A 12,971-nucleotide genomic window follows, 5' to 3' on the forward strand; every position below is an offset into this window, starting at 1 on the left:
GTCTCCTCCTCTAGTCTGCCGTAGTTTTGCAGTCCAAGCAGTGTATAGTCCGAGAAAAGCGGGGAAAAGCTTATAAGGACGAGGAGGCACTTGGGGCACGGGGTAAGTTCAATCAAGCAAATGTAATTCTGCCCCGGCTGCCAATTGCAGGCAAGAGCACAAACAACAAAGATTGAATGGAGCACTGACAGTTTGACTGGATGAATGAGTGACATGGGTATGTGTGTGTTCTTAAAGCCGATTCTGTTGTTTTTGTCGTCACACATGATGTTTAGGCAGCTTGTTTCGCATGCAGCCAAGAAAGAGGTGAATTTCAAAAGTGGACTATATAAACAGGGTGCAAATAACTGCCAAGCCAAACGGGCAAAACTAGCACAGCAGTACAAACAACACGCTAGTCCCATAGTGCAATCCTTAACTATGATCAATGTCGCATGCTTACATCGTATTGGCCATTAAAGGGTATACTGCATTCGTTGAATAATAGAGTGGAGTAGAAGGCCAGCGCAAGCCTATACTCGTATTTGTGCATGCACACACCATAGGTAAGCAAAGTCAGGAGCTGCTCATGCAGAAATGCGCATAACTGCCTTGCAGACAGAGATTCACCTTCACACAAATGCGAAAGTTTAAGTAGCCCCCAGCCATTCTGGGGCGCCGAAGAATGAGCCCCTGCCATCGGACTCCATCAGGCACTAAGTACTGCTCTATTAACCAAGAATCAACAACAACAACAACAGCAGCAGCAGACGGTGTGGTCCCGACTGCCATTCGACAGCAAGGACTCTGGAAACAGGACGAATGCAAACAGGCTGCCTCGCAGGACCTTCTCTTAATTATGCACTTTGTGCCGCACTCCATACCCACACACTGAATTGATTGGCCTGTGTGTACTCGATAATAATTATAGGGCCTAAGTAGCATTAGAACGGCTAATGGGCAATGTCCTTGCTGTTTGCTTAGTCCTGCACATATGTTAAACATTTTTGGATGACAAAATCATACAACTATTGGAGTAAATTTAGTTGGATTTATTAATGGCATTTTGCACCACGTTGACTATTGGTTGGTTTTCGCTTTTAAGCACTGCTTTTCTGGTATGTAAAGCCCCAAAACCATAAAGGTTCTTAAGAATCTTTTGGTTCAACACTCACGCCTGTCTCTAATTGCCAATTTCCGCAAAAACACAAGCAATAATTTTCTGAATGTTCCCATGAGTATGTTACAAAGTTTGGCAGAGGAAGCCGCGAGTTGCAAATTGGGTTTTTTTTTGTAGCGGGAAGAGCAGATGCAACACCTCCTAACGAGTCACTTTCCCAATCGCCACGTGCCACCTGAAAAACCCCCATTGCAAATGACTGCATGCAGAAGTTCAAAAGAAAGATTGTCTTAAATCACAAGGACCCTCAAGGATATTCAACGTTTAATGACTGCCGCGTGGCAGAATTTCATTATGAACGAGACGCATTGATGGGGATTGTCTGCCACCTTTTACTTGTTTTTTTTTCTGATGTTTTATTTATAATTAATGGACAGGTCTCCCCAATTTGGCATTGCAAACAATTTGATCGATAAACAGAAGACTTATACAACTTCATAGGAAAAAGTATCTAAACAGAAGACCAATCAACTTAAAACAAATGCACTTTGCATTTAATATTCGTACCGAAAAGTTGGCGTGCCACAAAAGTTTAATGTGCCTTGTAAAAAATTAATCGTTGTACTACTTAAAAACCAGTATAAGCTTTAATTCATGATTATAATAAAATGTGCTCTTCGGGCCAAGTTAAATGAGTTCGAAGACCAATCAATATACATATATGTTTTTATTGGGCTCGTTTGTGCATGTCTGCTGTGTATGGCAAGGAAAAACCAACATCTGGGATAAACAAGTACAACTCTGGAAGGAAATACAAGCTAAAAATGGCAATGGAATCAAATCAAATAAAGTGAAATAGAAGTTCAAATAAAATGTGATTATATACTTGGTGCCTTTTTGGCATTCTCGTTCCTTTGCAATGACTTTCCTCCCCGTATTTACCAGAATTTCTTTCCATGCTTAGTTGAACGTGCTCAGATAAATAGCACAAACGTAAACAGTCGATAAAATCTCGGCAGCCCAGCGAGATGCAGCTGCAGCAGCAGCAGGAGCAGCCTAACACAATGGATGAAGTGAAAATTGGAAAATTCATTTTCACCAGCCCGCAGACGAAAGAGAAAAGATCCAGACTGAAATGCCCGGGGCAAAAACGCATATGAACAGGAAAAAATAGCGATAACTCAAATTGAATGCCAATAAAGTAACATATGCGCCCCCCAGGCATCCGCGCAGCTCCGCCGGAAAAGTCAAACAGAGCCAGATCTGGACAGTTCGGTGCGTCAGCGCACTAACAAGGCGCCTTCGTGAGGGACACTCTCCTGGCCACCCCCGTTTCCCCGCATCCAAGCCGCCACCTCACCAGCCACTCTCGACCCGGAAACGAAGCGAATCGAACTGCCAAAAGCAAAACTAACTAGCTTCTTTTATTCCACAGATGCCGCCGCGGCCCCAAAAGTAATGCCAATCTGACATAATACCTTATATGTGGGCCACTTGGTGAGTTGGCCGTGTGGAAGGTGAAGTTGGCCACAAAGGAGCCAGGTGGGCGGGGGGTGGCCAGTCAAGTGGGTTTTGTTGACAACTATTGACACCATGCATATCTAAAACAAGTGGCAAGTGGAGATACCCAAGACTTTAATATATATATATGGTGTTATTTTCGCAACACCACAAGATACATTTTTATCTTCGTTTCGTTCTTTTTCTTATATTGCTTACCATTTTAAGCATTTTTTATATATTTATAAGATAGGATAAGCTTCCATATTGACAAAACAAAAACCATTCCGTGGGCATGTCATATATAACCCATTGGTGCTATGCCGCCAATGTAGAACATTGCAGCTTGCAACCAAACGGCACACACAAGTGTGTGGCATGTGCATGCCACTAAATGATACTGAGTGCACATTGCCACAATTCTTCGAGTGCGGCTCTTGCGGCTCCTGGGTGGCATAATTTACATGGCTCGGGCACTTGAGGCAACCATTGTACGAGTACACATACCCACGTACATTGCGGCGCACAAAGAGCTGGGAAAGCGGGGAAATGCTGATGCAGCGAGGGCGCCGTGTGATTAGCGCGATTTAGTGTGCGGACTTGAAGATGCCCGACTACGCGGCGTATACGTAATGCCTAATTAGCGTTAGAGCTAAAAACTTTTTATTGCAACGGCTAACCGCGGGCAATGCAAGCTAACAAACAAACAAACAAGCCAACAAACAGACTAACAGACAGTCAGACAAACCGGCAAGCAAACAGACACAAGGCCAACTCAATGGGCCAACTTTAAGCAACAAATTTGGTTCGGCCCTCGGCAGTGCCCACCACTGCATCCATATCCATGGTGCATGCACCGTGGGAAAGGGGCAAGCAGCGGGGGCGCCAACTACGGATAGAGATGCGGATGGATGATGGACGACAACTGTTCGGGGCATGCAAAGCGCGATAATTGACCCGCGAGCGAGTGAGAGGGATCTCTCTTTCAGGGCGTGAGCTGCAGTGTATGTAAGCCATGCAACTGTGCAACAACTTTCGCTTTGATAAAGGACCTTGGCGTCGAGTCAAGTCGAGTCCTTTAAGCGGCAGCCGGGCGTGCTCCCAGTTACATGGCGCACAAAACCCACAAAAGTAGCACAGAGTGCGCGGAATACGAGCCCGCATTCGCATTCGCATCCGCATTCGAATCCGCATCCGCAAGCCGCCCTCTATTCACGACTTTAAGCCCTACTTATGGAAAATTTAAAAATATATTTGCACCTAACTCCCGAATTAGACGAATTATGTTCGGGCTTAAGAACTTAATTATTACTAATACACACTTTCGTCTTTATTTATTTACAAACGCTAACTTTGGATATAACCATAATCCGATCAAAAAAGAACATTCAAGTTTTCTGCTAAGCATTACAAACATCTTGTAAAAATTATAAAAAGTTTCAACTGGCCCAGTCTGACGGTCGATAAATACCAAAGCACTTTAAGAAGTTTTTTTTTATTGTATGAAGCCATTTTATTAGGCGTAAAAAACAACATTTAAATGTTAACACACCATTTAAGCACAAATTTACACCAAACGATTGTAGAAGTCGGGCGGCGTCAAATGGAAAGCAAAAGGGGAAAGCCGGAAAACTGCGGCGTGCCAAGCGCCCGGAATGTGGTTTTTCCGGCTGACGGTTGGCCAATGCGACGGCAGACGAGGCGGACGGGTGGAAAAGGTGGTAAAAAATTCAAGGAAATCGTGAGGAAAAAACTTGTTCGAAATTTATTGACGAAAACAAAGTCAAGTGCCTGAGCAACCACCAGGACCCCAAAAGGACTACCAGACTCCCAGCCGGCACTGATTGCATAGATCCGTGGGTCCATGTGGGAACTAGCCCGTCTCCATGTGTTTACGAGCTGAGATAAGCCCAAGCCACCAAGCCACCAAGCCACCAAGCCATCGAGCCACCAGGCCACCAAAGCCGCCTGGCCCTGGCCCAACCAAGGAATTAAGTATGCCACACGTTGCCCACTGAAATGTCGCCGAGGAGAATCCGAGCATCCAGCATCCGAGCATCGGAGCATCGGAGCATCTAACCACCCAGCCATACGACCGCAGAAGCAGAGCCAACTATAAATCTATCATGTTTACGCCGGGCTTGACGAGCGTGAGGAAATCCCCCAACCCCACTCCGTCCGATTTCCAGTACACTTGAGCACAATTTGTTTATGCAAGTCGAGTGAGGCTGCTAGCGGCAAAACGTTTCTTGAATTATGGCTTTGTTTATCCCAAGTTGCAAAAAGGGACGAAAATACAAGTGCTGCTGCCCCAGAAGGGTTCAAAGTTTTCGCCATTGCAGACAAAACAAAGTCGAGCAGAAAACTCCCCGACGCACTGCATCGTGGGATGACTCAGTCCAGTCGTTATTTGGCCCAATGGAGGCGTGATATGTTATGGCATCATAACAATGGATTTTATTCTCGCCGCTTATTGATATCGTGAGTTGCCCTGATTTTATTGAGGGGCAAACTTAACCCAAGTTCACTGATAGCATTTAGAACACAGGCGGTCCCAAAAATAATGAAACTCCTTATCATCTGTCGTTTGCTTTGTGGATTTCTACTTCACTTTTATTAGCACTCGTCATGTGTGTTCTCAACCGCATCAAGTTGGATTTGGGAAAATTATAAGCACAATATTTATCGGTGGACAAATCAAAAATGTGGCCGAATTTCTTACCAATTCTTGTAGAACTTTTGTAAACATTTGTCCTTCGAAAATAAGACTGAAAATTGAAATTGACCCGCAAAATAAACCACCTTTTCGAAGTGCCTGCGTCTGTTGGTAATTTTTTATTACTGTGTAGACTAACAGATACCTCTTACTCCACTGATAAATTTTGTGATTGTTTTAAAGTTTATTTCAAGTGCGATAGTGACTGTTCTCTACGTACATATGAATGGAATCTTTAGTCCAAATGAGGAATTGATATATCTTTTATTTCAGAAAACCACAAGAAGTTAACCTGTCAGAGGTAAGAACCAAACCAAATAATTTTAAGCAGTGTAAGACACCAGAAATAAATTTGATGAACCAGCAAGCACAGCATTGCTGCAGCGTTGCTCTCCTAACGAACAGTTTGCCAATTACCCAGGATGGCCTACTCCCCCCTTTTGGAGTCCACTGCCCCGCTTTGGTTAATTAACAGGTCTTTTGGCCACACTGCCACTGGCACCCATTGCCGCCGCCGACCTTTCTCAACCCGGCTAGGCTGAAAGATGGGTGTTTGCTTTGCTCACTTGACGGCCGCGAAGCGAAATGTTTTCTGGGAAAAGCGCTCCCGAAAACGCCTGCCATGCACAGGAGTGGCCTTGTCAAGGCCTTCGCGACCACAACCGCCGACTTTAATTAAATTAACAACACGAATTGTCAAACGCAGCCAGAGCAGCGAGCAGCAGCCAACAGCAGCTAGCAACGGAATGCGAAGTTTGGGGAAACAAACCTTATTAAAAACGTGTCAGAAACATTTTCATAAATATTTCAGGTGCAACTTTTTTCCGACGTGGCTTGTCAAAGTGCCAAAACCAAAGTGTCAAACTGTTTACGTAGAGGCTACGGAATCAATAAGGTGCTGAAGCTTGTTTCGTGGAGTGTAGTGCGTCCAAAAAGTCCTTCCAGAGTGAGCAACAAGTGAGAATAAGTGAAACAAACTTTGCAATTCGCAATATCAATTATTAAAAAATAAACCGAAAACATTACTTTTGGCAGTTATGGGATTTGGTTATTTATTATTTGTTATTTTAAGCTCAAGCATGATTCAACTGAGCCTTGTAATCAATTTTTATTTGTCGTTATCGAAATCTTTTACTATCAAAACAGTTACAGCTCTACTATGCCCATATAAATTAAAGACATCTTATAATTCAAGTGGCGACACAGTCACATCACACTTGTAACCTAATCCTCATTGACCTAGAAAATGGGAAAAACAATAAAACCACATTGAAAGCCCTCCGAGTTAAGTGTCGTGTATCATTATGTAATGTCACATTTAAACAAAGGGCCTGCGAAAGTGAATGTACATGAGTCATTTGATGACGTGTGAAAAAAGACAGCTCTGAGGGATGATCCAAATCAATGTCAGAGGAAAGGAAACATAAGAAATTACTCAAAGTCAAGAGGTTGTTGAACTATGTTTAGCAGCCTACTACCCCGAAACATTTCCGTGCTGAAATAGGTGAGTTTGGGGGAAGCGACGTAGAACCCATTATAACGCCAGATGACAGATAAAGCACAAGCCACACTAAGCCATTTCCATAAGCAGGAGATCATTTGTCAGCTGGACGCAGGACATTACCCGACACATAGTAGATTCAAAAGGATACATTCTACACCAACAAACACCTCATAATCCCAGGCAAATTGAGGCTGCCACTGCCTTTACGGCTTTAGCCAGCTATATAATGGGGTAAAAAATAAATTAAAAAAGCATGTATTTTGTGGGCAATTCAAGCAAACTAGCATACAAATCACAATAGAAAATTCATTAATGGAAATCAAATATTTTTTAAAAATCCTTGCTGATGGGGGGCATCATTATCTAATGGAGAGCGCTTACCTTCAACAACTTAGGCTTAGGAAATTATACTTTGAAGCTACACATAGATAGGGTTGAAATATATCCTTCAAGTGCCCCCCTTCCTTGCTCCACCGCAAGGCAATATAAACAGAATGATTTTTACTCGGCCTCATAATGGGTAATGCTGGTAGGACGTGGTCTGTGGTCATTCCCGCCGCTTATCCGCCTTGATTAGCAATTAGCACGCATTCTTGTCTTCTGTGGGCCGCCGAGCATTGAATTATTGGACGAAGGTCAGCCGATCCGGGCCAACCTCCGATGTCTGGTGCCCAGTGGGCCAACGACCCAATGGGCCAAAGGGGCAGCATCCCGCATGGGCGTTATGCGGAGATTAATGATGTTGCCTGTACGCCGTCGTGGCCGAGGAATGATTTTCGCCCTTGGCACTCACATAAATCAAGCTGATTATCAGGTAGCGATAGTTAGTTCCGCAGATTTGAATATGGAATTTAGTTTTTCGCATAAAAATAATTACCAATTAGTGAAATAAACGTGTTTTACTAAACGATTGGTTACTTTGTCCTTGGAACACTAACTACACTTACTCCTTTTGGCTAACTTCATTAGTTCCGACACACCCCGCATCACAATGCTTAATCGTCTTTGCTCCGAAGCAAAATGATTTAAGTTGATTTGCTCGCTGGAAGCTAAATCAGAATCACACCAGGAAACTTTTCAAGCTAATAAATGGCGTACAAAAGTTTTGGGTTCGCTCGTTTGTCATTTTCCTGGTTAACTACTGAACCAGGGGTGGGGGATTGCGGGAAAGGTCACCGTATAATTGTCAATTTCATTTGTGTGGCGCCCAACGCGGGGCGAAGAAGTTCAAGTAGGCGTCGTTGAACAAATAAAGGCAGACAGCAATAAAATTTATTTAAGTGCCCTCATAATTGTTAACAACAATAACAACAAATATAATAAAATCCAAACAAAAGGCAGCTGCAAGTGAAATGAGCAATTATTAAGCCATGAAAATTTTAAGCCAACAACAACACGCGTCATAATAAAGTTATTATTCCAATGAAAGTCCCACCAGCGGGCGGTTCTGGGGTATTTAAAGTGGGAAAGGAAGTATGCTACGTAAAATACTGAGCAATGAAAATATTAATAACGTTAATGAAAATTACATTTGCAGGCCGCAAACTCGAGAAGCAGGTTGTGCAGAATTATTCGACTATTTGTTCTTTTACATTTTTTCGCGCTCCTTTTACGAGCATTTCGAATCAAACGAAGCGTTTTATGTTTAATGTACTTTCATTCTTAAATGATATGTTTACATAATATGGCTGAACCCGAGCCAAATCACACAATCCCCAACAAACATAATATACACTAAAAGTAATAAATATGTGGACCATGCTATTTACTATAAAACCCTTATTATTATAAATAAATATCGCAGAATATCTGATAATGATAAAATTCGAATTGTTTGCATCATTTTAAATAACAATCATCATTATTTACCAGTAATTTAATAAAGCTTAGTGCACCATTATTTCACTTGACCAGATAAATTACAAAATGAAAAGAGAATGATGATTGCAAATATTAGGTCCATTTATTTGATTAATACAAATACTTATTATTTTCGTTCCCTGCATTTAAAAACCCCAAAAAAGAGCAATCGGATGCAAATATTTTAACTATATTGTTTGCTATAGAATGAAGTATAATTTTAACACGCGTCAAACCTTCCTGATATAATTGTAATAAAGGATAACATTAATGTCCTAAATATTATTTTTACTCACCATTATTTAGGGTTGAGCCACCGACGTTACCGGCGTTGCCTTCACTTCCGGTATCTGTACTTAGTGCCACAGACGAGGCAATCAGGCAACCAAGGCCCACATACAGAATCGAAGAAATACCTTCGAGGTGGTATGCCATTTTGTTCGAAGTTTGATGCCACTTTTTGTTAGCGTTATTTAGCTTTTCAATTAAGAAAACTTAATTATTTATTGCGTACAAATATTGTGTAGCATTACAGTATATTCAGGCTCATGGTGTGTTTGCTTTCGTAATCGATCTACGTTTAATTGCGATTGGCTTTTATGCACCCCTGAAACATATGGAAATATGAGGAGAAATTATAGGTTGCCATTATTAATCAAAATATTAATCAAAAGAGTGAAATTATACACGGCTCCATGCTTTTAGGCTTAAGTGTACATTCAATTTGTTATTTCTCAATTTTCCATTTACCACAAAGAAGGAGCCCTATGGTCGTGTTGCACAACTATCCGATACCCTTTACACAGCTCTTTGATTATAACCATACTTTAATCTAAGCTTTCAAATTTATAAGGACATACGGACAGACGAACGGACACACAATTTTGTATGCCTAAGATTTTTATGAGCCATTTTAACCAGATCCACATCTCGCTTGCATTGTTTTTCAGCGATTAAAGGGGTTTCAATAAACAGGATCAGGATTACGATGATATCAGAGCAGAGGCGAGCCCTGAACTCCGCCCTTGATGTCCATTCAAATGCCAGGGACTACGTTATCGCCACCATCAGAATTATCAGCTTCCTTTCCGTGGTTGTTTTCCTGCATGCATGCATAGAAGAGTTTTTTCCTTGTTTTTAATTCCTGCTCGTGTCATAAGCGAAAAGCAATTTGCTCTGTCAGCTGTTGTTTTACACTCCGGCTACGGCAGTCAAGTAAACCCATGGAGGTCCTTCCAGTCTCGTCAATTTCTTCATTCTATTGCAATATGAATGCATTTCAATTAGAATGCCTCCTTGGGGACAGCTGTTGTGGATTTTCCATTAAGTAAGGGTTATTGAAACCGAATTGCAAACTTAATTGATTTCTAAGCCGGGCGACTTAACATTCATTTTGGGTGTGATATCTAAACAAAGATTTTGAACATTGTGCTGAGGAAGATGTAGTGAACAAATTTCAACTATCTAGAATCAAAGATTATATGCAAACCAATTTTTTTTATAAAACATTTTTTTTTTTAATTTAAGCAAAGTTCACCTGATCGATGAGCATAACTTCAAACATAAAAGCTGTAGTATTAAAGTATATTGAAAATCACCAACTGATGGCCAAAAATGTGTATTATTGTATGAATGACATAAATACGTGATAGTTTGGTATACCAAAATGTATTGTCGGGTGTATTTTCACGCGGCGACAATTGTTGGCTCCATAGAACTAACCGCGAAATGTAAATGGACCGTGAATTCGTAATGCATTTAAATCATTGTAAACAGCGATGTTTGTGCCCCGCAGACAGAAAGGATATTTCCCACATCTTCGAAGTGATGTTGCCGCATGATGAAAAGGAGCCAGCGGTGAATGCTCCGCCAGTCTGACTTCTGCTCTGTCTTTCCGTCTCCTAGGGAGCATTTACTCGCTTTTGCATAATAAATCAATTTACATTTCCTTTCACACGCAAAAATGAATAACGAATAATAGCAACAAGCCCGTGGCGCAGGAATCTCCTTACGAATTCTTCGGGTAAAAGTACGTATATAGGAAGTAGCAGAAGAAACCAAACCTTTCTGCACTAAAATCACACCGAACCGAATTAATCAATCCAAATGAAATTAATTATTTAATTATAATTATTATTTCTTTTCTTTTCTACAGCACAGGGAATTTAACTAAGTGCTTGTGTCACCCAAAGGATTCGATCTTGAGAGCTAACTCTTTAATGACGATTGTGTTTATTTATTACTGAAGTGAACATAAAACTTGAATTTCACACTAACCGCAAACGCAGCATCGTAAATTCGTATTACCTCTTAAAACGATTTCATTCCACGGTATATTAATCTTTTCGATCGGACAATCATGGCAGATTTCTGCGCGTTTGTTTACATATATAGTAGCCGGCTTTTGCACTTCGGTGCACATTGCCACCACGTAGACGGCCGTCAGGAAGATATATAAATATCTGAGTCAGACTGTGCCGCGGGAGCTGGAACGCACAATTTAAGTGGGAAATAAAGACAGGGGGTTGTTTAATTTAAACAAGTAGATATTGGTCTTTTCGAGGATGCCATTGGCCATGTAAAACAATAATCTGCAACGCATTTGCTGCTTTGAAACGTACTTAGTGTCATAAATGGAAACATAAAGAACATTAAATTCGAAGTTAGATTTGCATACAATTCGGATTATTTTGTAAGCCGCCTAATGAAACATTCACAGTGCAATCAATTGCCTGCACAGCTCCTCCCAGCAGATGTAAACCAATTCGGAAGGATCCTTTTGTGAGAGATGCAGCTCCCTAAACAGGGCATCCTGCGAACTCACTATTCAATGGTGCCCATCTGCATCTTCGTTCCCCATCCGATGTCGCCCTGCTTCCAGAAACTAATAACTCACCGTGGCAATGTCTGGCTGCTGGATGGAGCGTCAGATGTCGGCAGGAATCAGCAAATCAATTTATAAATAGAGCAGCGAGACAACATAACAACGGATTTTCATGTTTCCCTCTGCCGTTCTCCGTTTTTGCAACATAACTAAATTAGGGGACCACGCGGCAGACACACAGACGCCGTCACAAAACCAGCAGCTCCTCCGGTGGGCAGCGGAGGTGCATAAATGGCATGGATGGGGGGGATATGGGCTATCGAATAAAAGCACTCACAGCAGTTGATTTACAACAACCATTCGCCACTAATGCCAATCGAAAATACTATTTTTAACTATTTGGCCAGTGCAAATAAGAAAGACCACGTCCGCACGTCTAACGAAACCGATTCTGGTTCTGATACCGTTACCGATTCCGGTTCGGGTTTCAAAAGCGATTGCGACTGCGGATACGGAGATGCGGTACCGCGGACTGACGACAACCGAACGAAACGACAGCCGATTTCACACTGGCAGCAGCATCCCGTCGTGCGATTCACTTCGGCTGCGGCATGTTAAAAAGATAAACAAATGTTGCGGTTGGCCGTGATTTATGTTAGCTTACATATGTTTATGGCCCTGGCTGCAGAGCCAACAGCACTTTCTGCTGCTAACAGCCCCGAAAACAGCGAACAACCCAACGATCCGTCGAGTGTTTTAATGTACTAACGCGGCGAGTTAAATTTTATGTTCATCATGTGAGATATAAAGTGTGAGAAAAGTCAAAGGTCGCAGAATTTCCAGTATTAGTATGTGCACATGTGAGATAAATAAAGAAACATATTATTTCTTTCTGAACTTAATAGAGCAGGGCGTATCACTTGTGTAAGCATTTTTGAATTATCCCTCGAACTCCCTCATCTGTCTTACAGTGAAAACATGTTTTTCATCTTCGCTAATCATTGAACATTTGTTACTTGGTCTTTGAGCGGGCATAATGGAATAATATCTTAGCACTTTAACACATCTGCAGCTAGGGACTGTGTGCATTTCCAAGTTCTGTGACCATAAATGTCAGAGTTCAAAAGGCAAAACTTCTTTAGCTGGCTGTTAACATCGCTGTCTTAAGATGCGGATGCTGCAACACAAACTTCATCAAAGAGAAATTTAGAAAAGAACTTGGTTTCTTTGCTCTACATTTCCCTTTATAACCCCTATCAAAGCTCACATGATTTGATCCTGCAAGGCTTAACATTTCCCATTGTACACCCCAAGCAAAGCTTCAGCATTTTGGTCCTGTAAGCCCTTACATTTCCCGTTATTACCCCTGATAAAGCTACTGTTAGTCGAAAGCGCTAGGTGCCGAATTCATTAACTTTGAGCGTCCGTCGAAGCTTTAAGTAGTGGCGAAAGCTCCTGTCACAAGACG

The 12,971-nt window shown here is 41.8% G+C and overlaps 1 protein-coding gene across 2 annotated transcripts in view; it reads right to left on the reverse strand.

Annotated features, from left to right (window-relative positions):
* Positions 1–12,107, reverse strand: part of LOC6731206 (neurotrimin) — a 33,725-nt gene extending 21,618 nt beyond the window's left edge. For both annotated transcript variants that reach the window (XM_016178899.3, XM_016178898.3), the window contains exons 1-2: positions 11,576–12,107; positions 8,976–9,286 (exon numbers count right to left, since the gene is read on the reverse strand). In XM_016178899.3, coding sequence (XP_016023750.1) covers positions 8,976–9,114 — 139 coding nt within the window. In that variant the 5' untranslated portion in view covers positions 9,115–9,286; positions 11,576–12,107. The remainder of the gene's footprint in view (positions 1–8,975; positions 9,287–11,575) is intronic.
* Between the last annotated feature and the right edge of the window lie 864 nt (positions 12,108–12,971).

This window comes from Drosophila simulans, chromosome 2L, assembly GCF_016746395.2.
Source record: "Drosophila simulans strain w501 chromosome 2L, Prin_Dsim_3.1, whole genome shotgun sequence".
Taxonomy (NCBI): Eukaryota; Metazoa; Arthropoda; class Insecta; order Diptera; family Drosophilidae; genus Drosophila; species Drosophila simulans.